This window comes from Gobio gobio, assembly GCF_949357685.1.
Source record: "Gobio gobio genome assembly, chromosome: 16".
NCBI lineage: Eukaryota > Metazoa > Chordata > Actinopteri > Cypriniformes > Gobionidae > Gobio > Gobio gobio.
In genome coordinates this window covers 11,430,565-11,457,695 of record NC_137109.1, presented here as the reverse complement: position 1 = coordinate 11,457,695, position 27,131 = coordinate 11,430,565, and the positions used below count along the sequence as shown (strand labels likewise).

The window sequence follows — 27,131 nt, the reverse complement described above, 5'->3', positions numbered from 1 at the left end:
AGAACCTTTCAGTGTGAAAATAACCATTTCTGAATGATCCAAAGAAGCTTTTACCACTAGACAGATACAAAGCAAACTTATACTACAATTCTGGAAAGTATATATACGGCAAGAAAGGAGAGAAACATTTAGCATGTGCTATATAGAACCATTCCATCTATAAAGGTTCTTCATGGAACCATCGAATCCAATCGTAAACCTTTATATTTAAAAGAGTATGACAAACCATAATGATACTTAAAAGACTTCTCATGTCTTGCTGAAGTTTTCTGTGCAGTGTCTCATGTGCTTTGTTAGAGAGGTGTGATGTAGTCTATTGCTCTGTTCTGAGGTGTGTGTGTGTGTGTGTGTGTGTGTAGGGTGGGGGTTTCTCCGGGCCCCTCTTTTTCTCGTTTCCTTGGTCACCCTGATGGACACACACACACTTTTGCTATGGCGGCCTCAGAGACGTGCAGCACAGTGCCTGAGTCTCCTGAACCAGAGCCCTGCGACGGACCACAACTGGACCAGGATCAAAACCAGAACAAGAAGGAGGAGGATGATGAGGACGAGGAAGATGAAGGATCTGAACTTCCGAACCAGGAACCTTCGGATCCGGAGTGTGTGGAGGAGAGATTCCGGATCGACCGGAAGAAGCTGGAGCTCATGCTGTACGGTGTGTGTTTGATCGATGACAGTTTTCTGCAGAAGGTTCATTAATCTGATAGTTTTTTTTCTACGCAAACCCATTTAGAAACCAACCTGTTATGATTTCCAGCTAAATGTGCTTGTGTGTGTGAGATGTGATTGTCCGTGAGCTTCAGATGGATGTGGTGTGTGGTGGTTCTGCTGTGATGAACAGGTTTAATGGTCTGTTATCATGAGCGGTCCAGGACGATTCTGGAGTTGAGTCGAGTTAACAGCCTGCGATTCATCAACATGAGCTCCGGTTGACATTCAAATCCCTCAGAGATGGAGAGAAAGTGACAGATTGAGCTTGTCAGAGGAGAGAGCGGTGAAAACGTGGATCCGGTGTAGAGGCTTCTCCTAAAATCAGGGTTAATGAGTTTCTCTTTTACAGACGGTTCATTTTAAGATCTTCGTTAAGTACTTCGTTTTATCAATGAGACACAGTCGAATGCACAGTCTTGCAAAATATACTTCTTTTGACTTGTACGAGGCGTTTGACGCATATGCAGTTTTGAGCAATCTCTCGCCGTGAGTTACAACCCATGTAAATACTGCAAAAAAATGTAATGCGCATGTGCGACCGGCCGCTGACACTCACGTATGCGTAAAAAGTGGTCTTAAGATGTCAGATGTTTCACCTAAAATTCCTTATAAATTCTTTCATTATATTTAGAAGTTATGTTTTCTTGAGAATCTCTGAAAAACTCACTACCATGACACTAGGGTTGTAGGTGGTTGCCAGGGTGTTGCTATGTTGTTAAAGGGTTAGTTCACCCAAAAATGAAAATTCTGTCATTAATTACTCACCCTCATGTCGTTCGACACCCGTAAGACCTCCGTTCATATTCGGAACACAAATTAAGATATTTTTGTTGAAAGCTGATGCTGAGAAAGGCTTCAGATAGGCCTCCATTGGCATTCAGTACATTTACACTCCCAAGACCCATAAAAGGCATTTAACTTTGTAACGTTGTTACAAAGTCCATCTCACCACAGTGACTCTACAATAATTTTACGATGCGACGACAATAGTTTTTGTGCGCAAAAAAAAATCAAAATAACACCTTTATCCAACTTGTTCTTGTCTTCCGTGTATGCCTCCACGACGCATGCGCGAGAATATGACGTAGCGCCGGGGTTCGGGAATCCATGAAATGCACACTTTAGCCCGATTTTGAGAACTACGCCGAGACCTAAAGCACGATCAATGTAGAATTCAACAGCTTAGATACGCGCGTCTTCCTCTGCTTGTAAACAAATCACTTCTGGGTCATGTGTCCGAACGCCGGATCTGCGTAATATTCATATTCAGTGCCTTTTATGGGTCTTGTCAGTGTAAATGTACTGAATGCCAATGGAGGCCTATCTGAAGCCTTTCTCAGCCATCAGCTTTCAACTAAAATATCTTCATTTGTGGTCACATGAGGGTGAGTAATTAATGACAGAATTTTGATTTTTGGGTGAACTAACCCTTTAAGATGTTAGTGTTTTTGGCATGTTGCTAGTCTCAGCCTCAGACGTGACGCCCACGGAACATTGGCTGAACGTCTGATGCATATGCACTTTTCTGGAAACACTTCAGGAGTTTCTAAGTCGTCATCTGATTGGTTGAATTCTACACGATGTCTGCGAGACGTGTGTGTCACGTTCTTTAACGGTCCGCCTGGAAACAAATACCGTGATGCCAAAGTCCCTCGTGGAAGAAGAACGCCGTCGTGTTTAAAACTGTGACAATAAGCGCTTACCAGGATCAACTAAACGCTGGATTTTCAAAAGTATGTGACGTTCGTGGCTCCTTTGTTGCAGTGAACTTGCACAACGGCCTTTACATTTTAAACATAACATGACGTGGAACAAATCGAACTGTGATTGGTTACGTTACATGTCAGTCAAATTTTCTCTTGGGTGGTCCTTGACCGATGAAAGCTGCGAAAGGCCTACCATAATTACGAGATGACAACCTGTGACGTTCTACGTGTTTTTATTGCAACACTATCAATGCCTAAATGAATCTGCAGCGGTCACATGATATAAGTCAGAGCTCTCTGAAATTTCTGAGTTTACAAGTTGTAACTACGAATTCTAAGGACTAAACTTAAAGGGGTACTTCAGCGCTGGGAAGATGAATGTGTATTTAAACTGGGTCATTTATGTAGTAGAAATGTGAAATTATTTTTGAATTTGGTGCCTTCTAGACCAGTGTTTCCCAACCTTTTTTCGGTCTTGGCACCCTTTGAAAATGTTCTCCATTTTGTGGCACCCCCTATCATACGTTACGTAACGGTACAGATTGCTCACGGTTCGGTTTGTATCACGGTTTTAGGTTCACGGTTTCGGTACGGTTCAGTATTTGCTACGTTCAGGGAAAAAAGGACTACTGTCATATAAAAATAAAGAAAATAATAAGAACAAATAATGTAAATACAAGCAGCAGCACAAATACTATTCAGCAAAGATAGGCCTACTAATAAAATAAACTATGCTTTTCAGATTCGTTTAACATTAGTTTTCAGGTAGAAATTGATCAAATGTAAAATAACATTGCAAATTTGAGTGTATAAATGAAAGATTAATCCTATTAAACTTACAAAAGCTATTCAATCAAGAGCAGTGAGTGATGTCCTTGTCTTTGTTGTTTGACATTAAACAGACAGCTGTAAAGGCTACTGCCCCTTTAAGACCAAATGCTCGGATATGCGTCGTCTTTCTCGACTATATTAAGTTTACTTAAGGCATATACAGACTATGTCTGCTAGAATACTCATCAAGATGGACATGTTGACATACTTTTTGTATGAGTTTGTCCGTTCAAGAGCAAGACATGAAATGGAACTCAATTTTTGCGCTCTGTGAGACGTGTGCGCGCTTTCGGATGAGTGCACAGAGACACATTTTCTCACAGTGCGCGCAACTCGGGTGATGACGGCGAAAATGACTGGTCATATCCGAACATACGGCAGCACTCGCATGCATTGAAGAAAGTTTACAAAGAGAGAATTATTATGCCACGGCACCCCGGTTGGGAAACACTGTTCTAGACTGAGAAAAGACAGGAAATGTATTTTTGTCTCATGTGGATGAAAGACAACAACTCCCAGAATGCACTTGCTTCGCTGCCCTATGAGGCCAATCCCAAAGCCACGGCTACTGGTTATCACTTGCCCACCATTACACCACCCCCACCGTCGTTATGATTTTCATAGTAATAAAATAATTTCGTTCAGTTAGAGAACAAACGCTACAATTAAAAACTGAACGTGTCTTTTCAATAAAGTGTGAGTGAGCCGAACGAAAGTCACAGCACAGATGCAGCAGGAGTCAGATTTCATTCCTCACGAGAGAAGAGCAGAGCTGAGGTAAGCGCGGCTGTCATTCTCGGCGCGTGTCCAGTCTGGCGCGTTTTCAGATCGCATATGGACGCTAAACTTTCATAGGAATTCATTGAAAAGTTAAAAACACTCACTTTGCTCTGCACCACTTCATTATGAAAGCCAGAGGCCAAGCCGAGTGTGTTTATATTCTGTGAGTGAGATCCCTCCCCTGTGGGCGGGTTGAAAACATGCAGAACGAGCTCCTTCTACAGGCTGTAGTCTCTAGCCTCCGGCCAAAAAATCCCCAGATGACGCAAAATGACGATATTTGCGTCATCTGAGGATTTTTTCCAGAAATAAAATGCATAATTCTCTCGTCTCAGGGGGATATGAGGGGGGAAATTACCATAATTAAAATATACTACCGGGTTTCTACTGATACAAAGCTTAATGCTAAATCACTGAAGTAACCCTTTAAGCTGAGGACTTCTGGGTGGTTGCTAGGGCATTCTAGGTTGCTAAGTAGTTTCTTTCTGTCTGGTGTTCAAGAGTCCTGCACTCTCGTCTCTTTCTGTGATCTTCTGGTCTGTAGATATGGTTCAGGTTCCTCCATTGTGCATCTGTTGTTTTTTCTTCCCCATGCATCTGTTTTCTGGAGCAGCTGGTGGAAATGGTGGAAACGGTGCGTCTGATCACTCAGTAAAGCAGCAGCACAATCTCCTCAACACAATTTGAGGAATCATTCATGACTGGAGCATAAATCCTGCACTTGCACACTACTTTAATACTGATTCTTGCTTTAATCTGTTTTCTCTCTACTGTGTGTTTGTGCAGTATAGATGCTCATTGTGTCTTTAGTTGGGTGTGTTTGCTTCTTTCACTGGGAGGTGAATTAGTTTTGCGTCAGCATCGTTTGCTCTAACATAACTTTGCTGTTTGACGGCGTTTCTCAGCGACTTTGTGGTCTTTTTCTTTTACACACACACACACGCACACACACACTCACACACACACACACACACACACACTGGTTGTTCAGTCATTCTTGGTTGCAGAGCTGTGTAACCCGTGGTGATGAGTGGCGAATGAAAGGAGGATGTTCTGCCTAACCCTGTAAATGTCACTCTGGGGCAAATGTGTTTGACTTTACCACCCTTACACACACACACACACACACACACACACACACACACACACACACACACACACACACACACACACACACACACACACACACACACACACACACACACAGAGAGACAGTCTGCCTTTACATGTTTGAACTCTTTTAAATCTTAAGATGTTGTTTGAGTTGTGTAGTTTCTTTAGAGAACTATCACCTGGACAGTTTTAACAATCCAAAACACACAGACACACACACACTTCCATCCATCCATCGTTATGTCGGTCTGTCTATCTCTCTATCCATCCATCTATCGTTCTGTCTGTCTAACTGTTTCTCTCCATCCATCCATTCATCCATCGTTTTGTCCATCCGCCCTTCCATTCATCCATCCATCTGTCCATCCATCCATCCAACCAACCATTCCATCCATCTATCTGTCCATCTATCTGTCCATCCATCTATCCATCATTCTATCTGTCTATCTCTCCATCCATCCATCCATTCATCCATCATTTTGTCCGTCCATCCATCCAACCATCCCATCCATCTGTCCATCTATCCATCCATTGTTCTATCTGTCTATCTCTCCATCCATCATCCATTCATTCATCGTTTTGTCCGTCCGTCCGTCCGTCTGTCTGTCCATCCATCCAATCCAATCCATATTTAGAGAAATATCACATAAACACACTGTATGTATGTGTGTGTGTGTATTTGTTTTTGTTTTTTCAGTAACATCTAATTTATTAGTAAACCATAAAGTATAAATATAAAGAGAACTTTAGAGAACTATCATATGCTGTACAGTTTTAACTATCCAAACACACACACACACACACACACACACACACACACACACACACACACACACACACACACACACACACACACACACACACACACACACACACACACACACACACACACACACACACACACACACACACACACACACACACACACACACACACACACACACACACACACACACACACACACACACACACACACACACACACACACACACACACACACACACACACACACACACACACACACACACACACACACACACACACACACACACACACACACACACACACACACACACACACACACACACACACACACACACACACACACACACACACACACACACACACACACACACACACACAGACAGACAGTAACATATATTTAGGAATAGTCAATATATCTAGAAATAGTCAATATAGAAAATGTGTGAACAGAGAATGTACAATTTGCAATATAAATATAATATTTAAATTCTGTATGGTGCATAATTGAAATGATTTGATAAAATATGATAAATCATCTTTAGCTCCAGCTGAAGGTTCTGGACTGTCAGGCGAGGAGTTCTTCGAGAAGGTAAGAGTTCAAATAAAACATCTAATAATAAGTCTATAGTCTTTAATCGGTTCCCAATATGGACCACAATCTCATTTTCATATTTAAGCTTTTATGTGAAGAACCTCTCAATAAATTGGACTTGGTTTGACTGTTACCTACATGACTATCTAGAAATCCTGTCAAACCAGCTGCTATCTGAAGGCATGGTTCAGACCCGCTGTTGTTTTAGTATGAAGGTCACATGCTGGAACAGTGCAGTTTCCTGAAAGAAAAAAGTCACTCAGGTGATTTTGTTTCAAACAAACAGAACAGATTGAGGTGTTTTGAAGGCAAAACAAGGAGCTTTGAGATGCTAATGATGCCATTGTCTCTGTTGAATGGAGGATCTGAAGATGCAAATTGAATGTCTTTTGCACACTGAGTTTCTCTTCCTTATACACTCCTTGTTTCAGGTGATGAGAGAAACACACACGCAGGTGAAATGGCCGTCCAAGCTGAAGATCGGTGCAAAATCAAAGAAAGGTGAGTGATGTCACACTTCTGTCATCATTCACTGATGTTGTTTCAAACACAAAAAGAGACTTTTAGCTTAATGTCTAAGTTGCTGTTTCATGACCAAAAAGTTCAAAACACCATAAAAGTATCATAAAAGTGCACTTAAAGCTATAAATCGAACAATGATTATTGTTCTACAAAAAATATATTTCAATTTCAGTTTTTGTACTTGAAAATTTTGTTTAATTCTGTGTGTTACTTGCCTTTTCTTTGTAAATATTTGTGAAATTTACTAGTTTCTGACTGAAAGTTTCAAAGTAAATCCTACACTTTTTGTTTTAGTGTCATAAAACTAGTCAGTATGACTCATGCACTATGTGCCATTGCCAAGTGTTTGGTTGCATGCAATTGCATTTGCCATCTCTGACATCTGACCTGGTGCAATGCATCTTCATGCTGCATTATGTTTGAATATGCAGATGAGATTTAAGACAGAGGCATGTGGGGGAGTAAATGTTTCCATCCACCTATTGTTATGCACATTATGGGATATTGTATAAAAGATGCTGTCTGGAATACATACTGTATAAAAAAACGATACCCTATTTTTTATCTGTTAAGAAGACATGCACATAAACTACAATGGAAACACATTTACAGAATAAATTGACCTCTTTGCGCAGCAAAAAACTCATGTGACTTTGCCTCAGCAGTGGATTTAATTGTATAACTGGACTAACCAGCATCCGAACGCAAGAGAACATGACAGCATTTATTGGGAAAAAAGAGCCAAAGTGGCAATTTCCCAGGAAGTGACGATTTTGTTCTCGTGAACACATGGGATGGAAACGCTGCTTTATTCGCATTTATTGATGCGATATTCCGAGCACAAGTTAAATTCACAACCTTGGATGGAAACGTAGTGAGTGATGACAGAATAAAATGTTTTGGGTGAACTATCCATTTAAAGCCAATGTCTATTCAAAATTAGTTTACATTCTCTCTGTGGTGAAAATCAAGTTTTTAATGTTTATATGTTTTTGTGGTGTTTTTAATTTGCTTTCAGACAAACCATGTGCAAAGTCATCAGTCAGCACCATTGCTCAGTATTTTCTCTTTGGTTACTGCAGTGAACCAAAGACAGTCTCAAAAACATGGTTTGAAATGGCCTGCGTTTCTGACGTCACAAACTACTTTGTAACCAATCACGTCAACGTGTTGGCAGGCTTTAGCATATCATTAAAGGTGCACTATATAAAAATCTTTCAGTAAAATATCCAAAAACCACTATGCCAGTGTTATATATTTTGTTCAGTTGAGTACGAACAATATCCCAAATGTTTCCAACTATTTGTAAATCGTGAGACAATTGCTCTTTTAACCAAGGAACAGGGACGTGTGAGGGAGTCGCCTGTTGATGGCGTCATATCTGCTTTACCCTCGGTTTACGGTTTCATTTAGCAGAAACACAATTACTTTTAATTATTTATAATTTTGTGTCATAGCAGCCGCCAAACGAACGTCATAACTTCCTTTTCAACACACTCAGATGTGTCTAATATGATAAACAGAGCTGCGTCCGGAAAGTGGCGCCGGCGACTGTGTCATAATAAAAGTCCCGCCGGCGACTATGCCATAATAATAGAACAGTCCCGCTGCTCGTGAGGCATGTGTTCCACTCTTCTTATTAACAATCGGTCCAGGGGCCTTGTTTCGCTCCCACAACACTCGGCCTGCTCTGCTTCATACTATAGTCATGTTAATAATCACATCCATGAACATGATTTCTGCCAGAGTCCTATCCCGATTCTTTCCCACCGGCTGTGAGGTGAAGACCACATGTTCCAAAATTTCAGCGCTCAAACGTGGCATCATCAAACTACGCCTTTGTTTTTAATAGGCGATTTCTAGTGGATGGAAAAGTTACATAGTGCAGCTTGAACTATTCTCTGAAGCGGGAGTCTCCAGATTATTTTTTTGGTTGATATGAAAAATCATGTACATTTAGCAATATAGTGGGTGATTATGTATATGATGGATATTGCGATGTTATGATGAACTATATGCCTTTCTCCACTGACATTCCATGATGTTTAAAGAGTTTCTAAGGATGATTGTCGGAAGGCAGCTGACGACTCTTGAGACGGCAAACGGGAACATGGTTTGAGTAACATTAGCATCACATTATCAGCTGTTTGATAGTATAGTCAAGCAAAAGGCTTATCATATTAATTACCTTTATGTGTCCGATGCTGTAGAGAGCAATACCTTTGTACAGCGTTTACTACAGTAACTTGAGTAAGGGTGCGTTCACACTTGTCATATTTGGTTCGATTAAAACGAACCCTGGTGCGATTGCTCTGTTAGTGCGGTTCATTTGAACATATGTGAACGCTGCCATCCGAACCCTGGTGCGCACCAAACAAGCGGAACGAGACCGCTAAAAAGATGGGTCTCGGTCCGCTTCCAAACAAACTCTGGTGGGGTTCGATTGATATATGAACGCAACACGGAAAAAAGACGTGTAAACGAACCAAAAACCTCCAAACCAGCTGATTTTTACGCGGAAAGATCAGTGTATCCAAAATGAGTGGAGGGCAAACGTAGAGCAACGAGGAGGTAAAGTGCCTCATCAATATGCAGATCTTCATTTCTGCATACAATGGAGGAAATCCTGCTGCTGTTTTGAATGTTTTGAACATTTTATGAGCTCTTTGTGAGTTCTCAGCTGGTAAAAATAAAACCATATGTACACGCATAAAATGATCGCGTTTAATCCAGCACACATCATTGTTTTGAATGTTCGCCTCCGTCGCGAAATATACCTCATAAAAGCCGACCAATCAGGTTGTATCCCTATGCTTTGGTTCGGTAACTTTAGGTTCGCTGTTAAAAATGCCAGTGTGAACACTAGGCGGACCAGGACTACATGTTTTGTTTTTGTTTTTTGGTCCGGACCAAACGAACCGAACTACAAGTGTGAACGCACCCTTAAAGTTGTCTGAGTGGGTCTATGAGTTGGTGTGAGTGAGTGGAGGCAGGGATCATTTGCATTATTCTTGGATCTGTGTAACCTAAATGAAGCAAGGGTGTAGAGTTACATTCACTATTTTAAGGCATGAAGAATTTTTCACATGCACAATAAGATGAAAGGACAAATAAATGTTGTTTTCATAATTTTTCGTAACTTGTTAAATTATTTTTATTTACTGCTGACAGAAATCAAAGACTTTTTTATGATCCAATCAAAAACATTTGAGGTTGGGAAGTTCGGTCTAGACTTGATCCGTTGTGGAGCAACTATGCTTGAATCAGAGCTGTTTGGACCAATAAAATTGTCAGGGCGGGCTTTATACGATCATGGACAGATGAGCAACAGTAACGTAATCATCTACGTCACCAAAAAGCGCTTGGTTTGAATTAGTTTACTAAATGGAGAACTTGTTCGTATATGCATTCACCTTTACTATTTCTCTCAAAAATGATGATTGTGTTGGTAAGTACTCTGTGTATCCTTAAATTATTTTACAACACCGGCAAAGATCGTTTACACTCATCTTCTTCTTCTACTTCTTCCAGCGTGCGTGCAGTTGAGTTCTGTTGACAACTATGCGCCGCTCAACACGTCACTTACTCCGTTGCTCTGATTGATTGTAGGTCTATCCAATTGAGTGCAGAGGCATTTTCTTTCCTAGTTCGGTTGGAACACCCCATAATCACAGCCCATGGAGCAGTATCAGACTCATATTCTGACTAGAATCTGAGTATGACAACGTCAGGCTAAAAACACAATGCATCTCCATCCCACTGAATAGTTAGTTTGGCTCAGAAGCATGTGGCGTTATAGAAGGAACATGCATTGTGATGATTTGTGTGTTTCTGTCTAGATCCTCATGTTAAAGTGGAGGGGAAAAGAGCGAACGTCCTGGAGGCCAAACGGATGATTCTGGAGCTTCTTGAGACTAAGGTGAGAATTTACCTACCTCTAAAGCAGTGTGTTTATCTGTCCTGTGGAGATCTCACCCCAACCCACCTGTGGACAGGTGAATAAAGTCACGCTGAAGATGGACGTCACACACACGGAGCACTCTCATGTGATCGGTAAAGGGGGCGGGAACATCAAGAAGGTCATGGAGGACACTTCCTGTCACATTCACTTCCCTGATTCCAACCGTAACAACGGCACAGGAGAAAAGAGCAACCAGGTACTCGGATATGAAACCACAGAATTTCTTCTCATCATTGTCGCATATACTGATCGAAACATACTAATTACTTTTTTTTTTACATGCCTGCAGGTGTCAATTGCCGGGCCGGTTCAGGGGGTGGAGTCTGCGCGGAGACGGATCCGGGTCAGTGTGGCGTCATTTTAATAAATATTCGTTATATTCAAATGTGACTTTTTATAAAATTTTCATGTTTTTATGCTTCATATTTCAGCCCATAATATATTTTTTTAAAGAAAGGCCTATTTTAAAACCATTAACTGTTACTTGCATTGTAACATTGTCTTTATGATAATATAACACATCTTTATATTTAATTAATGTAATAATTATTAAATAAATCATATATATATAAAAATGTTAAATTATAATCAGCGGTTTTTTGTATCATTGATACACTATTATAGTTTTTGTTAATTTTAGAGTTAGAATTTTTTTTTTTTTAGGTCTTATTTTTAATAATTTTTGTTTTTAGTTATTTTAATACTAAATTCTTACTTAGTATATTTAGGATAACTTAAATTAAACGAAAATAAGAAATGTTGGTATCTAGTGGAAATAAAATATATTTTTTAAATTTTTTATTTCAAGTATTTGTTTAATAACTCAGATTGTAATGTCAATATATTTATATAATATTACATTTTCATATGATATAAAAATGAACCAGATTATAATATTAATATATGTATATAATATTGCACATTCATATGTTCAGTGTAGTATTTGTTATCCTGCCTTTTCATTTTTATGCTGATTTAAAAATAATGTACTACAGTAATGAAAATCTAGAGAGAATCACCATTTAGAATAAAGAGAATTAACAAGTCTGTCATTCTAATAAATATTCATTATATTCAAATACATGACTTTAAATTCAGTGCTATAATTAGATTCAAATATGTGTTTTTACGGTTGTGTGTGCAAGTGAATCTGTTGTGATTTGCGTAAGTTTGTAACCTGCAGGACCTGCAGCCCCTGGTGCTGACCTTTGACCTCCCTGTCACACTTGTGGGGGGTGTGGTGGCAGATACAGGGTCGCCGGTGATCCAGCACGTGGCTCAGGCGTTTGGAGTGAGTGTGAGCTTCAGGACGCAGCCCAAACTCTACTGCAGCACCTGCAGCGTGAGAGGAGTGCAGGGAAACACTGCTGCCGTGAAGGTGATATGACGCCACATGCAACATCAATAACACAACTCTGCATCTTGAAAACAATTCAGCAGATTTGCAAAAAAGGCTTTATATTACCCAATTTGAGTTAAAAATATCAGTAAAAATTTTCAATCATGTACATTTTATTAACAAAATAAGAATGAAGATTCTTCATATCATATATGTACAGTTGCAAGAAAAAATATGTGAACCACTTGCAGAATCTATGAAAATGTGAATAATTTTAACAACATAAGAGAGATCATACAAAATGTGTTATTTTTTATTTAGCACTGTCCTGAATAAGATATTTTACATAACATTTTTTTTTACATATAGTCCACGAGACAAAAAAATTGCTAAATTTATTAAAATGACCCATTCGAAAGTTTATGAACCCTTGATTCTTAATACTGTGTGTCATTCCCTGGATGATCCTGAAAGATTCTGGATTCTGGAACCTACAGCCGCTTCAATATAAATATATTGAAATATATTGAAATATATATATATATATATATATATATATATATATATATATATATAATTATTCAATATATATTCAATATAATTATATATATATATATATATATATATATATATATATATATATATATATATATATATATATATATATATATATATATATATATATATATATATATATATATATATATATATATATATATATATATATATATATATATATATATATATATATATATATATATATATATATAATTATATTGAAGCGGCTGTAGGTTCCAGAATCTTTCAATCCACAACTGTTTTTTTATTTTGTGATGGTTGTTCTTGAGTCCCTTGTTTGTCCTGAGCAGTTAAACTTCCCAACGTTCTTTGGAAAAATCCTCCAAAAAAAAGGTCCAGAAAATTCTTCCGTTTTCCAGCATCTTTTGCATATTTGGACCCTCTCTAGCAGTGACTGTATGATTTTGAGATCCATCTTTTCACACTGAGGACGATTGAGGAACGCAAACACAACTATTAAAACAGGTTCAAACATTCACTGATGCTCCAGAAGGAAACATGATGCATTAAGAGCCGCGGATGAAAACATTTGAACATGTCCAAAGGTTTCTTATTTTGTTTAAATATCTTTTTTCATTTAGTACTGAACTTCAGAAGCAACAGAAGATACTTGCATGTTTCCCGGAAGACAAATTAAGTACAATTGACATTGATCTTCAAATTCAATAGGTTTTCACCCCCCGGCTTTTAATGCATTGCTGGAGAGGGTTCAAATATGCAAAAGATGCTGGAAAACTTAAGAATTTGCAGGACATGGAGGATTTTTCTGAAGAACGTTGGGCAGTTTAACTGCTCAGGACAAACAAGGGACTCTTGAATAACCATCACAAAACAAAAAAACAGCCGTGGATCATCCAGGGAACGACACGCAGTAGTAAGAATCAATGGTTCATAAACTTTTAAACAGGGTCATTTTAATAAATTCAGCTATTTTCTTGTCTTCTGGACTATATGTAAAAATTTTGTATGTAAAATATCTTATTCAGGACAGTACTAAATAAAAAAGAATGCATTTTGTATGATCCCTCTTATTTAGTTAAAATTATTCACATTTTCACAGATTCTGCAAGCGGTTCACATACTTTTTCTTACTACTGTATATGTTCGAAGCCACTAAAGGGACATCTCATATTTTTTTCATTACCATGACCCTAGAGGGGCTCCGTATATATACACTATATTGCCAAAAGTCTTGGGATGCCTGCCTTTACATAGAAAAGCGCATTTGTGCGGTCAGGCACTGATGTTGGACGAGAGGGTCTGGCCAGACAGACAAGCGTGATTGGTCACTCCAGAGAACACGTCTCCACTGCTCTAGAGTCCAGTGGCGGCGTGCTTTACCCCACTGCATCCCACGCTTTGCATTGCACTTGGTGATGTAAGGTTTGGATGAGCTGCTCGGCCATGGAAACCCATTCCACAAAGCTCTCTACGCACTGTTCTTGAGCTAATCTGAAGGCCACATGAAGTTTGGAGGTCTGTATCTATTGACTCGGCAGAAAGTTGGCAACTTCTGTGCACTGTGACCCTCAGCATGCGCTGACCCCGCTTTGTGATTTTTCGTGGCTGAGTTGCTGTTGTTCCCAATTGCTTCCACTTTGTTATAAAACAACTAACAGTTGAGCGTGGATTATTTAGTAGTGAGGACATTTCACGAATGGACTTATTGCACAGGTGGCAACCTATCACAGCACCACGCTTGAGTTCACTGAGCTCCTGAGAGCGACCCATTCTTTCACAGATGTTAGTAGAAGCATCTGCATGCCTAGTGCTTGATTTTATACACCTGTGGCCATGGAAGTGCAAGACTTCTTCACCTTACAAATGGTTGTCAGGATTGGATTTCATTCAGCAAATATGTCGCAGGGCGGTGTAATTATTCCTTGACCTTTGACATCTGCAGAAGGCGACCGTCGTCCTCATGGAGCTGCTTCTGGGCTCGGGGTTGACGGGAGTGATGGTGAGCACACAGCTGGACGTCACCTCACAGCAACACTTGTTCCTGTTGGGTCAAAACGGAGCGAACTTCCTCACCGTGATGCATCAGACACACACACAGATCATCCTGCCCGACCTCAGCGCTCCGCAACACACACCCTCGCTCCTCATCCAGGGCACAGCCGACGGAGTGTGTCTCGCTCGACAGCAACTGATGGTATAAACCTGTGTGTGTGTGCCTTGCCCTTTACAAAAACGAAAATGAAGTGTGCTATTAGTGTTCTGTGTACAAATGAATTTACCTGTACTTCAAATCTACTTAAAGTACAGTTAAAGATATTTCAAGTATACAAATTCGTACCTAAATAGGAACATAGTAGTATACTTAAAGTGCAAAAATAATGTATAATAAACTATAAGTATGATGTTATGTTCACTTAAAGAAAACTTACAAGTGTCCTTGCTGTATAAACTACTAAACTAGTAGTTTACTAGGAGTGTACTTCAAAGTGCACTTTAATAAACTAAAAAATGTGCTACAAGTATTTCACTAGTAAACTATCAGTATACCTATTTGTAGTATAGTCGCAGTACAAATGAAACTGGAAAAATGTGTTACACTTAAAGTAAACTTAAAAGTATACTTTTTTACACTAAAAAGTGGATCAATTTAGTCCCAAGTAGTATTGAAATAGTACACTTACAAGTATACTTCTAGTACACTGATATTAGTATACTTACTACATAAAGTGTACTTAAAAATATACTTGAACTTTACTTAAATATAGTCCATAAAAGGAAGTGTACTTATTTTTGTAAGGGTGTGTATTTTGAGACAGTGAGATAGTGTTATCATTATACTGTATCTTTAATATACTATTATTGTTTTTATTAATATTTTGAAATAGTGGAAATATTTGAGTATTTTAAGTTTAATTAAAGTTTTAGTAATTTTGCTGTTTTTGTCATTTTAAATTGTTGTATACATAAATGTAATATATATGTCTATATATAGTTTTCATAATTTTTTTATTTCCGTTTTAGTAATTTTAATACTTTAATTTAAACTAAATCACAATAAGAAATGTCGCCTTGGAAATTAACTGAAATAAAATAAGTAGCTTTTTTAAAATATTTTAAATTAATTTTATTAAATGTATTTAAATGATGAAGCGCTTTTTCAATATTTTAGTTAATTATAATAACCCTGGAGAGATAAATATACTTCCCCCCTCCCCCCTCCCCCCCAAAAAGTTTTGTTTTCTGAAAAAGTTTCAGTCCAGTGTTGCTATTACTAAAACTTAAAATAAAACTATTAAAAACATTATACACTTTAACTGAACATTTCTATCTTGTTTAGTTTACGTTGTTGTTGTTCTAAAAGGACGAAAGCTAAACTTTATTAAAAAATAATAAAATCAAAATAGACATAAAAAACACACACAACAACAAAATTACTAAAATTAAAATATTAATAAATATTACAATAGTATATAACGATACTTAAATAACACTGCATCAGTCTGTCAATATAATTAAAGTGCTGCTTTCACATTCATCAATTTTATTATTTTTCAAACAAACAGTAGACCAAACAAACTCACACCACTGCAACATCGGCATATACGCAACTGTGAACATGTTTATATCATCGTGACCTCAAATAACTTGTATGTCACAGTTAAAAATGTCATTGTATTAGGAAATATCAGAGAAAGTGTTATTTAATGTGAAAATAGATGCAGTTCTGACAGGAATAGCAACATAATAGATCAAATAAACAATAACATATTTATAAGGTTCTGTCAATGTGTTTGTCTCCTCGGGCCGTCCTGCTCGCGTCTGACCGTGTCTGTTCTCATGCAGGACTGTCTGCCTGTCTGTCTGATGTTTGATTTGAAGGACGAGGGAGATTCTGACCCTCGGAAACTCGCTCAGATGATGCAGAACCTGGGTGTTTTTATCAGCGTCAAACCGAAGGTCAAACAGACAGCGAAGGTATAAACACAGCACCCACAATGCACTTGTCACAAAAAGGGATGCATAGAAATGTGAAATTCATGTACTTCTACTACAGATTAAATTACAGGTACATACTTTAGGGTCGGTGCTATTTTGAGGAACTGAAAACGACTGCGCCATTGACCAACAAAATCCTGGTCTAAAGTCAATAGTGCAGTATTTTTGTGTTATTTAAAGGGTGTGTTAGTAATATTCGCCTGTAGACGGGTGCACAACATGCGGACACTCTGCTTATTAAGCACACACATTGACGCACAGCAGCGCACAAACATTTTTAAATATAAAAAATAAAAGATTTCATATCTGGAGGAGCGTTCAGTCTTTATGTGCCATGTAAATAGCGAATCCGCCATGGTGCGAGCGCAACTGGCTTTTAAAGGGAATGGGAGATGAGACTCTGATTGGTTTATTGCATGTTACACCCAAAACACACCCATGACTCATTAAGAGACTAGGTACAACCTTTTTGGATCATGCACCTGGCACGCTAACCGTTTTTTCCGTCAATAAACTCGCAAAAGTGGATTCGGACCAAAAGCCATCCATACCTTAAAAATCCCCCAGAAATACTGGGCCCTATCACTGTGCCATGCGTCTCAGATCATGCACTCAGATCGTTAAAATAGGGCCCAATATAGCATTCAGGCACAGCTGGCATACTGTTTTCAATGGACTATCCTATGATTGAAGATGCATTAAACACAATGTTTAAGAGTATGGTTAAAGTGTGGATAGTATGCTGAGTTAAAGTTAAAGTTAAAGGGACAGTTCACCCAAAAATGATGACAATTCTGTCATAATTTACTCACCCTCAAGTTGTTCCAAACCTGTACGAATTTCTTTCTTCTGCTGAACACAAAAGAAGATATTTTGAAGAATGCCGGTTACCGGACAGTTGATGGGCTCCATTGACTTCCATAATATTTTTTTCCCATACTATGGAAGTCAGTGGAGCCCATCAACTGTTTGGCTACTCATATTCTTCAAAATATCTGATTTTGTATTCAGCAGAAGAAAGAAATTCATACAGGTTTGGAACAACTTGAGGGTGTGTAAATTATGACAGAAGTTTCATCATTTTTGGGTGAACTGTCCCTTTAGTTAGTGTTACTGACCAGCTGTGAATTAATGTCGTGGATCAAGGTTGAATTTCCTTTTGAATTTTTTTTGCTGTAATAATTTTTTTGCACTCTGTACATATCTCACAGCACCTGTCCAGAACATGTATTGTTCATAGTTCAGCCCATAATCAAATTTTTTTTTTATATTTATTTAATATATACTGTATAATAATATATGTTTTGCTCATAGAAAATTAAGCATATTTTAGGACAGTTTTTGCAGTGTGTATTTTTTATGATAATTTAACAAAATAAAATAATAATTGAAATTATATAATAATTAGAATTTAAATCATATAAAATATTTGAAACTATATACACCAATATTCAATTATAGCATTTTATTAATATAATATACTTTCTAAAAAATTATATTCATATATTGTTTTAATTTTTATTTTTACAGATCATCTTAAAATGTCAGCACTGATTTAAAATGTCAGCACTGATTTAACAATTGTGTTAACCTTTTAACAACAATTAGCATTAAATATTAAAACATTTTGCCAGTGTTGAAACAACAACATTTTGACTGGATTTGTTTTTTTCTCATCAATATATGTATAACTGTTTAAAGTGTCTGTGTCCAGTCAGTGGTTGTGAAAGGTTTGGAGAGGAACATCGGTAACCTATATGAGGCCAGGCGTCTGCTGCTCGGACTGGACTCCAGTGAGGTATCCGTGACGACCAAGAATTTGTCTGAGGTCTCCAAGGCCCCTGTGGACCCTCTGGTGGCCAAGAATGGAATCACAGGCTACTGGCTCAATGTGTTAATGCAACAACTGTGCCTCACTGAGACAGGTGTGTGTGTGTGTGTGTATGTGTGTGCATGTGTCAGTGCTTCATGAGTGTTCATCCTCTTTCATTTCACTGATGCTTGTTTGTTGTGCTTAAATAAACAGTTTTTATTCCTGTCATTCTTTTGGTGCTGTGCCCTCTCCAGATGCTGTGATTGGCTCTCTCTCTGGGAAGCCCCGCCCCACACCCCCCCCCGGATTGGCTGTTTCCTCAGAAGATGGAAGGATAGGACTCAAAGGAATGGAGTCTAAATTAGAGAAGGTTTCAATGATCAGAATCTTGATTATGTTTAGAATGGACTTACTAATGTACTACATACTGTAAATCCATCACGTAATCTTTTTAGAACATGTGTTGGTCATATTTCACCCCATAATAATAAAACAATTGATTTAATATACAAAATATAATCTTTTTTGCCCAAAGAAAATAAGTCTATTTTAAGTTTTTTTTTTTCATTGTAAAAAAATGATAATTTAACATTTAAAAAAAAAATATATATATAATAATTATAATTTAAGTTATATAAATTAATACATTATATATATATATATATATATATATATATATATATATATATATATATATATATATATATATATATATATATATATATATATATATATATATATATATATATATATATAACTATACACAAATATTATATTAATGATTAGTAATATAAGTATGTAATATTTGTATAATATAATATTTAATTAATTTCAAATATTTATTATTCAAAATAATATATTCCATTTACAAAAATATTATTTGAATTTGTATTTATACATCATAGGTGTTTTTGTTATGCTGCTTTTAATTTCTATGCTCATTCATATAAAATTGTACTACGTTAATGAGAATCTAATGGGAATTACTATTATGAATAATGGGAATTACCAAAAAATCTATAAAACTCAAATTTCCAGGTGAGTTATGATCACGAAAATGTACTTAACTACTATAAAAATGTATGTCACAATACAAAAAAATGGTCTCAAAAGGTGCCATAAATAAGAGTATTTTCCATTTTTAAATGCAGTCCAATCAAATAATGAGTTAATAATGTTATAAAAGATGGATGGTATAAATCATGGTTGATAACATTTCCAGTTAATTTGTCAAATGGAAATGGACAGAAAGCATTGCATTGTGGGATACAGTATCTCAAACAGCGCGCTCTACAGTAGTTGTTTATTTCACAACATTTGTTAAAAGTCACAGGTCAGGTGAATACAGGTGCTTCATGCATATAGCGGACCAAAGATCATATTGATTGATCAAATGAATGCGTGATTAATGCTACTTATACTTCTTCAATTAAAATGAGTGTTTATTGATATAATGAAAGTGAAAGTAAATGACAGTAAACATGTTTAACATAAACAAAATTCATAAACAGTAAACATGTTTATGAATAAACAAAACCAAAAGCTTGTATTAATGTCATTGGATCAGATTCCAGAGAATGACGATCAGCAGACACAAGCAGAGATGGAGGCCTACATCACGTCACATGCAGAGGTGACAGAGGTTAGAGAGGGCGTTGCCAAGCCAACTGTCTCATCAAGGAGAGGCAGCCAATCGGAGGCCTCCAGGGAGCCAAACCAGCCGCTCACGTCTGAGAGGTAAAACTCTCCGTCCTTATGCTGAGACACCTGGACAGGCAGACCGTCAGAAGATGCTCTAGATTACGGTCTTGAATATGTTAGATATAAATATATACAACCCTGTATAATAAAGGTGTGTGTGTGTTTCAGGTCTGTGAGAGTGGAGGTGGATGGTGTTTATTTGAACAGAGACAGACGCTGTAGTCTGAGAATATTCCCCTCCGTCGAACCTCCTAATGAGGTATTCATCACTTTCACATTTTTAAAAAGTAAATAAAACTGCACCTGCTCATCAGAAAGGGAGGTTTTCATTCAGGTTTTCAATCATTTGTCTAAAACAATCTTTGTTTACTGTTTGTTTAACAGGATCATGAATACGAGAAGAAGAAGCTTCTGGCAACTCAAGGTTTGTTTGTTTTTATTCTGGACTTGAAACATTATATCCAAAAGATTTTAATTATATTATGTTATGTTATAAATTATATTATATTATACTATACTCTATTAATTATATTATAGTTATGTAATATTATAAATTATATTATATTATTTCATCATTATTACTACTAGTCATATTTTTGTTGTTTCATTATTATTATTATTTTAAAATTAAAATTATTATAGAGCCATTCAGTAAGTACTGTTTGTACATGTCATAACCCCCCCCCCCCCCCCCCCACACACACACACACAGTCAAAATGTATAAAATATAATATATTTTCTAATAGAAAAATTAAGCCTATTTTGGGAATGTTAAATTATAATAAAATAATGTCATAATACAAAAAAACTTTAGATTTTGAATAATATATGAATTACAATAATATATGTTTACAATTTAAGTCATTTAAAATACATATATATTGAATTCAAATATTATTTTAATATAATATCATGTTATTCAAAATTCATATTAATATGTATACATCATCCGTGTATATGTTAGGCTGCTTTTGGGCTGATATTATAAAATAAAATAAAAATTATATATATATATATATATATATACATATATATATATATATATATATATATATATATATATATATATTAGTGCTGTCAGTTAAACGCGTTATTAACGGCGTTAACGCAAACCTATTTTAACGGCGTCAATTTTTTTATCGCGAGATTAACGTTCTTTTTGGTCTAACAAACTTTGTAGTTTTTTCACATGCTGTTGCAACAACTAGTAACGTTAGAAAAACTACAACACCACTCCGGATGTAGCTAGACTGGAAACAAAACATCAGGCACGCTGCGGCTGCCCGCACACGTTTGGGCCATTAAAAGAGTAGACGTGGATGGCAAGCGTGAGACGCCGAAATGAGAAACGTATTAAGCCATGGTTTAACTCAGGGGTCTTCAACTAAAAGTGCTTGTCTTGAGCGCTGCTTTCTGCTCTGATGGTGCGTAGCCTACACACCAGACGCGAATGAAGCGTTTTGCGCGAGTGATTTAAGTCAATGCAAAGACGCAAATAGACATTCTGCGGCGCGGATTAAGCGGCGTGCATGTCGCGTCATTCGCGTCCGGTGTGAGCGCACCATCAGTCTCTTCTTCACTGCATGCTTGACCGCGCGTCTGGGTCTGAACGTAGTAACAGAGAGCATTGCAACGTTAACTGTTTCATTATGTCAAAAGGCTTCGCGGTCCGGATGGACGCATCTCGCGGTCCGGATTCGGACCGGAGTTCACTAGTTGGCGACCCCTGGTTTAACTGCACTATAGGCGGAGTCCTAGTTTACCTTGCATGTGCACTTTGTAATTTTATTTTGTATCACCCTGTTTTGATCCCTTAGAAAGGGCTGTTGAAGGGGCTGTTTGTGCAACAAAGTATTTGTTTCACCCTTTTATTGATGGGCAGTGTTACATTGTGTGAGATTATTTGCTCCAAGTGAGAATGTTGGTGTGAAATCGAACACTAAAGTATGCCAATGTTGTTTTCAATAAAACAAACATTTGAACAAAGCAAGCCGATCCACTTTTCTATGTTGATAAGAGCATTAAAATAAGAAAAAATAATGGGACAAAAAGAAATCAAGGGACATTTAGAATAAATAAAAATGTGCGATTAATTGTGATTAATTGTGAGTTAACTATGACATTAATGCGATTAATCGCGATTAAATATTTTAATCGTTTGACAGCACTAATATATATATATATATATATATATATACATATATACATATATATATATATATATATATATATATATACATATATATATATATATATATATATATATATATATATATATATATATATATATATATATATATATATATATATATATATATATATTATTATTATTATTATTATTATTATTTTTTTTTTTTTTTTTTTACAAATTCAGGACTTGGAACATTAAAATAAGTTTGATAACTTCTATATTTTATATTATTATATTAATGATACTATATATAAATTATTTTATTATATTATATGAATTATATTATATTATATATAAGTTATATTATTTATAAGTTAATTCAAGCTAATGTTGCTGATGAACATTGTGACTGTTGACTGTTGTTTCTGAGGTTTTTGTAATGAATATATTGATGTTTTAGATAAGGATTTCAGATACATATACTTCATTTTCACAGTGTCTCACATCCAGGTATAATCTTTGTGTGATCAAATGTGATGATTAAAAGCTGACTGATTTAAGTAGTGCCCAATTCAGATTGTTATTCTGGGCTGTGACTGGATGGTCTTGTGTCTGTGTGTGACAGGCCGCCGCTGGCTCCATCTATTTGGCATTCATCATGCTGTATAAGCCTCAAAATGGATTAAAGAGCTTGAGTGTGCCAGAGAGGTGATATAGGGGAGCCATTTAAGCGTTACGCAGTGCCAGAGAGGGTGATAGAGGGGACCCATTTCAGAGTAACACGCTGCCAGATTTATAATGGACTGCAGCCACTCCACCCACAGAATATGCAGACAGATGAACGTCTCACACAAACACACACACATTCACATAAACACAAAAACTCATTCTGGCTAGTTGACATGAGGTGTGACATGTTAGACTAAATTCATCCGTTCTGCACCTCTTTCATGTGCTCATGTTAATTGACTGATGGGGAATATTTGTACTTTAATTCAATTACAATTTAAAATGAAAAACTTTGAAACAATTTTCACTCAGAAATTGCTAGTGAATTTGCGAACAATTACAGTACATAGAAATGGCAAATAACGCATTGAATTAAATGTGACATTTTGAAGTAGAATGACTGAAATAGTGTTTTCTTGTAAAACGTACTCCAATGATCGTTGTTTTATTTACAACTTCGAAAAATCTTTTTTTACAGAGTAGTATAGGCAAAAATGTGATTTGCATTCATAAAATGTTTTGCCTAAAATCTCGATTACATTTATGCATTTGGCAGATGCTATCCAAAAACACTTACATTGCATTTAAGTTATACAGTTTATATGTTAATTTGATTTAGTTTCAATTAGTGATATAAAAAAAAAAAAAACATGAACATACACCAATCAGGCATAACATTATGACCTAATATTGTGTTGGTCCCCCTTTTGCTGCCAAAACAGCCCTGACCCGTCGAGGCATGGACTCCACTAGACCCCTGAAGGTGTGCTGTGGTATCTGGCACCAAGATGTTAGCAGTAGATCCTTTAAATCCTGTAAGTTCCGAGGTTGGGCCTCAATGGATCGGACTTGTTTGTTCAGCACATCCCACAGATGCTCAATTGGATTGAGATCTGGGGAATTTGGAGGCCAAGTCCACACCTCAAACTCCATTCCTGAACCATTTTTGCTTTGTGGCAGGGCGCATTATCCTGCTGAAAGAGCCACAGCCACCAGGGACCAGCCACCACCGTTTCCATGAATGGGTGTACATGGTCTGCAACAATGCTTAGGTAGGTGGTACGTGTCAAAGGAACATCCACATGGATAGCAGGACCCAAAGAACATTGCCCAAAGCATCACACTGCTTCCGCCAGCTTGCCTTCTTCCCATAGTGCATCCTGGTGCCATGTGTTCCCCAGGTAATCTATGCACCACACCCGGCCATCCACATGATGTAAAAGAAAACGTGATCCATCAGACCAGGCCACCTTCTTCCATTTCTCCGTGGTCCTGTTCTGATGCTCACGTGCACACTGTTGGTGCTTTCGGCGGTGGACAGGGGTCAGCATGGGCTCCCTGACTGGTCTGCAGCTATGTAGCCCCATACGCAACAAACTGTGATGCACTGTGTATTCTGACACCTTTCTATCAGAACCAGCATTAACTTCTTGAGCAATTTGAGCTACAGTAGTTTGTCTATTTGATCGGACCCCACGGGCCAGCCTTCGCTCCCCAAATGCATCAACGAGCCTTGGCTGCCCATGACCCTGTCGCCGGTTCACCACTGTTCCTTCCTTGGAGCACTTTTTATAGACACTGACCACTGCAAACCGGGAACACCCCACAAGAGCTGCTGTTTTGGAGATGCTCTGACCCAGTCGTCTAGCCATCACAATTTGGCCCTGGTCAAACTCGCTCAAATCCTTCCGCTTGCCCATTTTTCCTGCTTTTAACACATCAACTTTGAGGACAAAATGTTCACTTGCTGCCTAATATATCCCACCCACTAACAGGTGCCGTGATGAAGAGATAATCAGTGTTCACTTCACCTGTCAGTTGTCATAATGTTATGCCTGATTGGTGTATGTTATGATATCTACCCACAGGCACACAAAACAGACTTAAATATGTATCCATATTTCTGACTGATGTGAGTGGGTTTTATGTATGAAGTAAATTATGTAAAAAAAATATATATAATAAGAGTAACTGAGACTTGTCAGAGACTATAAATGTGTGGTTAGTTAATTGGTCTTAAATCAGAATACGGCGCTCTTGCTTCAGGAATCGCCACACAAAATGTCAAAAGATTATCCTACTAATTTCAAGAATGTGCATGTGTTTTTAAATATTTAATGTCACACCCTGTGCACCTCAGAAACAGATACAGTGACTTTTAAATAAACTCACACATTTCATTCACACTGATAGAGGGAGATGTAGAAAGGTAGTACATTATTCTGCATGACTGCTTTTGATTAAGTTGTTTAATTAGGTGGCAGGTGTTTAATAATTCAGGGGGACTTACACACACACACACACACACACATTTGCACAATGCAGTTAAAAGTGACACTGCACACACACTTTAATCAGAGCTGCTGTTGAATGCCAGTGTAAATCTGGACCCGGTTCTGAGCGTATCATTTTCCCAGGCGTGCAGACGATTTTGTGTGTGTTTAATAATGCCTCTGAATTAATCTGTGGAATGTGTGTGTGTTACAGCCATGCAGCAGAAGCCCGTGGTCACTGAGGTTCGGACCCCCACGGACACCTGGAGTGGCTTGGGCTTCTCTAAATCGATGCCCACCGATGCTGTGCGCGAGCTGAGAGCCGTGAGCCGCCGCTGCTACAGACCCTACAACAACCAGCAGCAGGTGCGCGCACACATCTAGATTTATAAATGAGGACGTACAGTAGACTTTTGTTTTCTACAAAGCTAATTTGGCTTTTCAAAACCTTTAACACTGAGTGTCATGTGTCAAATAGTGAGTTTTGCACCAGCAAACACCACTCACATTTTCTTCATGAAATGTAAAAGTCATTTTGTCAAGCGATATACCATATACACTAATTTGTGGTTTATTTCTTTGGATTTTTTAAATAAATTAATAGATTTATTCAGCAAGGATGGTCAAAAGTGTTTTTTTTTTCTAATAAATGCTGTTCTTTTGAACTTCATTAACTAAAGAATCCTGAAAAATAAAATATATCACGGTTTCCATGAAAATGTTAAGCAGCACAACTGTTTTCAACATTGATAAAAATCATGATAAATATTTCTTGAGCAGCAAATCATCTTATTAGAAGGATTTCTGAAGGATCATGCGACACTGTAGACTGGGTAAACCCAGCCCCATCTGCCGGTGATTTTATTTCGTCCTGCAGCTCAGGCTGGAAACCTGTACATTTTTCTATCCTGCTTCTGTTACAAATCTGCGGGGACCAATCACAAACTGGCTTATCCACCTGGCGCCCTATTGGTGGCTTTAACACGATGACAATAGAGAAGCGACGGACCGTTGGTCTGATTGGTTGAAGGACTATCCAATTGTGCACAGAGTCATTTGAACTATGCCCGCTGATCACGCCTCTTGTGCAGTAGAAAATACAGAGCAGACTCCCCAGACCAATGTTCAATCTTAAAAGATTGAGCTTGGTCTGGGGATAGCCAGACAAGTGACACTGAAGACTGGAGTAATGATGCTGAAAATTCAGCTTTGATCACAGGAATAGATTACATTTTTCAATATATTACAAAAGAAAACAGTTATTTAAAATTGTAATATTATTTAAAAATATTACTGTTTTTACTGTATTTTTGCTCAAATAAATGCAGCCTCGGTACATCTGAATTATTCCTTTTTCTTTTTCTTTTTGGAGTTCAAAAGCTCCTGATCACTGTCTGCTTTATATTAGGGGTGTAACGATACACCAATGCCACGGTTCGGTTCATATCACGGTTTTGGAGCCATGGTTCAGTTCTGTTCTGTTTGCTGGATAATAACAACAACAAACGACAATTTCTCAGGCACTCCACGACCCACTCAGAGCCATAGATATGTATGTGTATATATATATATATATATATATATATATATATATATATATATATATATTGCTGTAGAGAACACCCTC

At 37.4% G+C, this 27,131-nt stretch overlaps 1 protein-coding gene across 1 annotated transcript in view; it reads left to right on the top strand.

Moving 5' to 3' along the window:
• Positions 1 to 432: 432 nt before the first annotated feature.
• bicc2 (bicaudal C homolog 2) overlaps positions 433 to 27,131 on the top strand; it is a gene marked incomplete at both ends in the record, with an annotated part of 39,648 nt that continues 12,949 nt past the window's right edge. The window contains 15 exons of the mRNA XM_079839583.1: positions 433 to 655; positions 6,449 to 6,495; positions 6,930 to 6,999; positions 10,860 to 10,939; positions 11,016 to 11,177; positions 11,271 to 11,324; positions 12,165 to 12,359; positions 14,803 to 15,054; positions 16,704 to 16,835; positions 18,571 to 18,785; positions 18,883 to 19,039; positions 20,237 to 20,406; positions 20,539 to 20,629; positions 20,755 to 20,794; positions 25,719 to 25,870. Coding sequence (XP_079695709.1) covers positions 433 to 655; positions 6,449 to 6,495; positions 6,930 to 6,999; positions 10,860 to 10,939; positions 11,016 to 11,177; positions 11,271 to 11,324; positions 12,165 to 12,359; positions 14,803 to 15,054; positions 16,704 to 16,835; positions 18,571 to 18,785; positions 18,883 to 19,039; positions 20,237 to 20,406; positions 20,539 to 20,629; positions 20,755 to 20,794; positions 25,719 to 25,870 — 2,040 coding nt within the window. The remainder of the gene's footprint in view (positions 656 to 6,448; positions 6,496 to 6,929; positions 7,000 to 10,859; positions 10,940 to 11,015; positions 11,178 to 11,270; positions 11,325 to 12,164; positions 12,360 to 14,802; positions 15,055 to 16,703; positions 16,836 to 18,570; positions 18,786 to 18,882; positions 19,040 to 20,236; positions 20,407 to 20,538; positions 20,630 to 20,754; positions 20,795 to 25,718; positions 25,871 to 27,131) is intronic.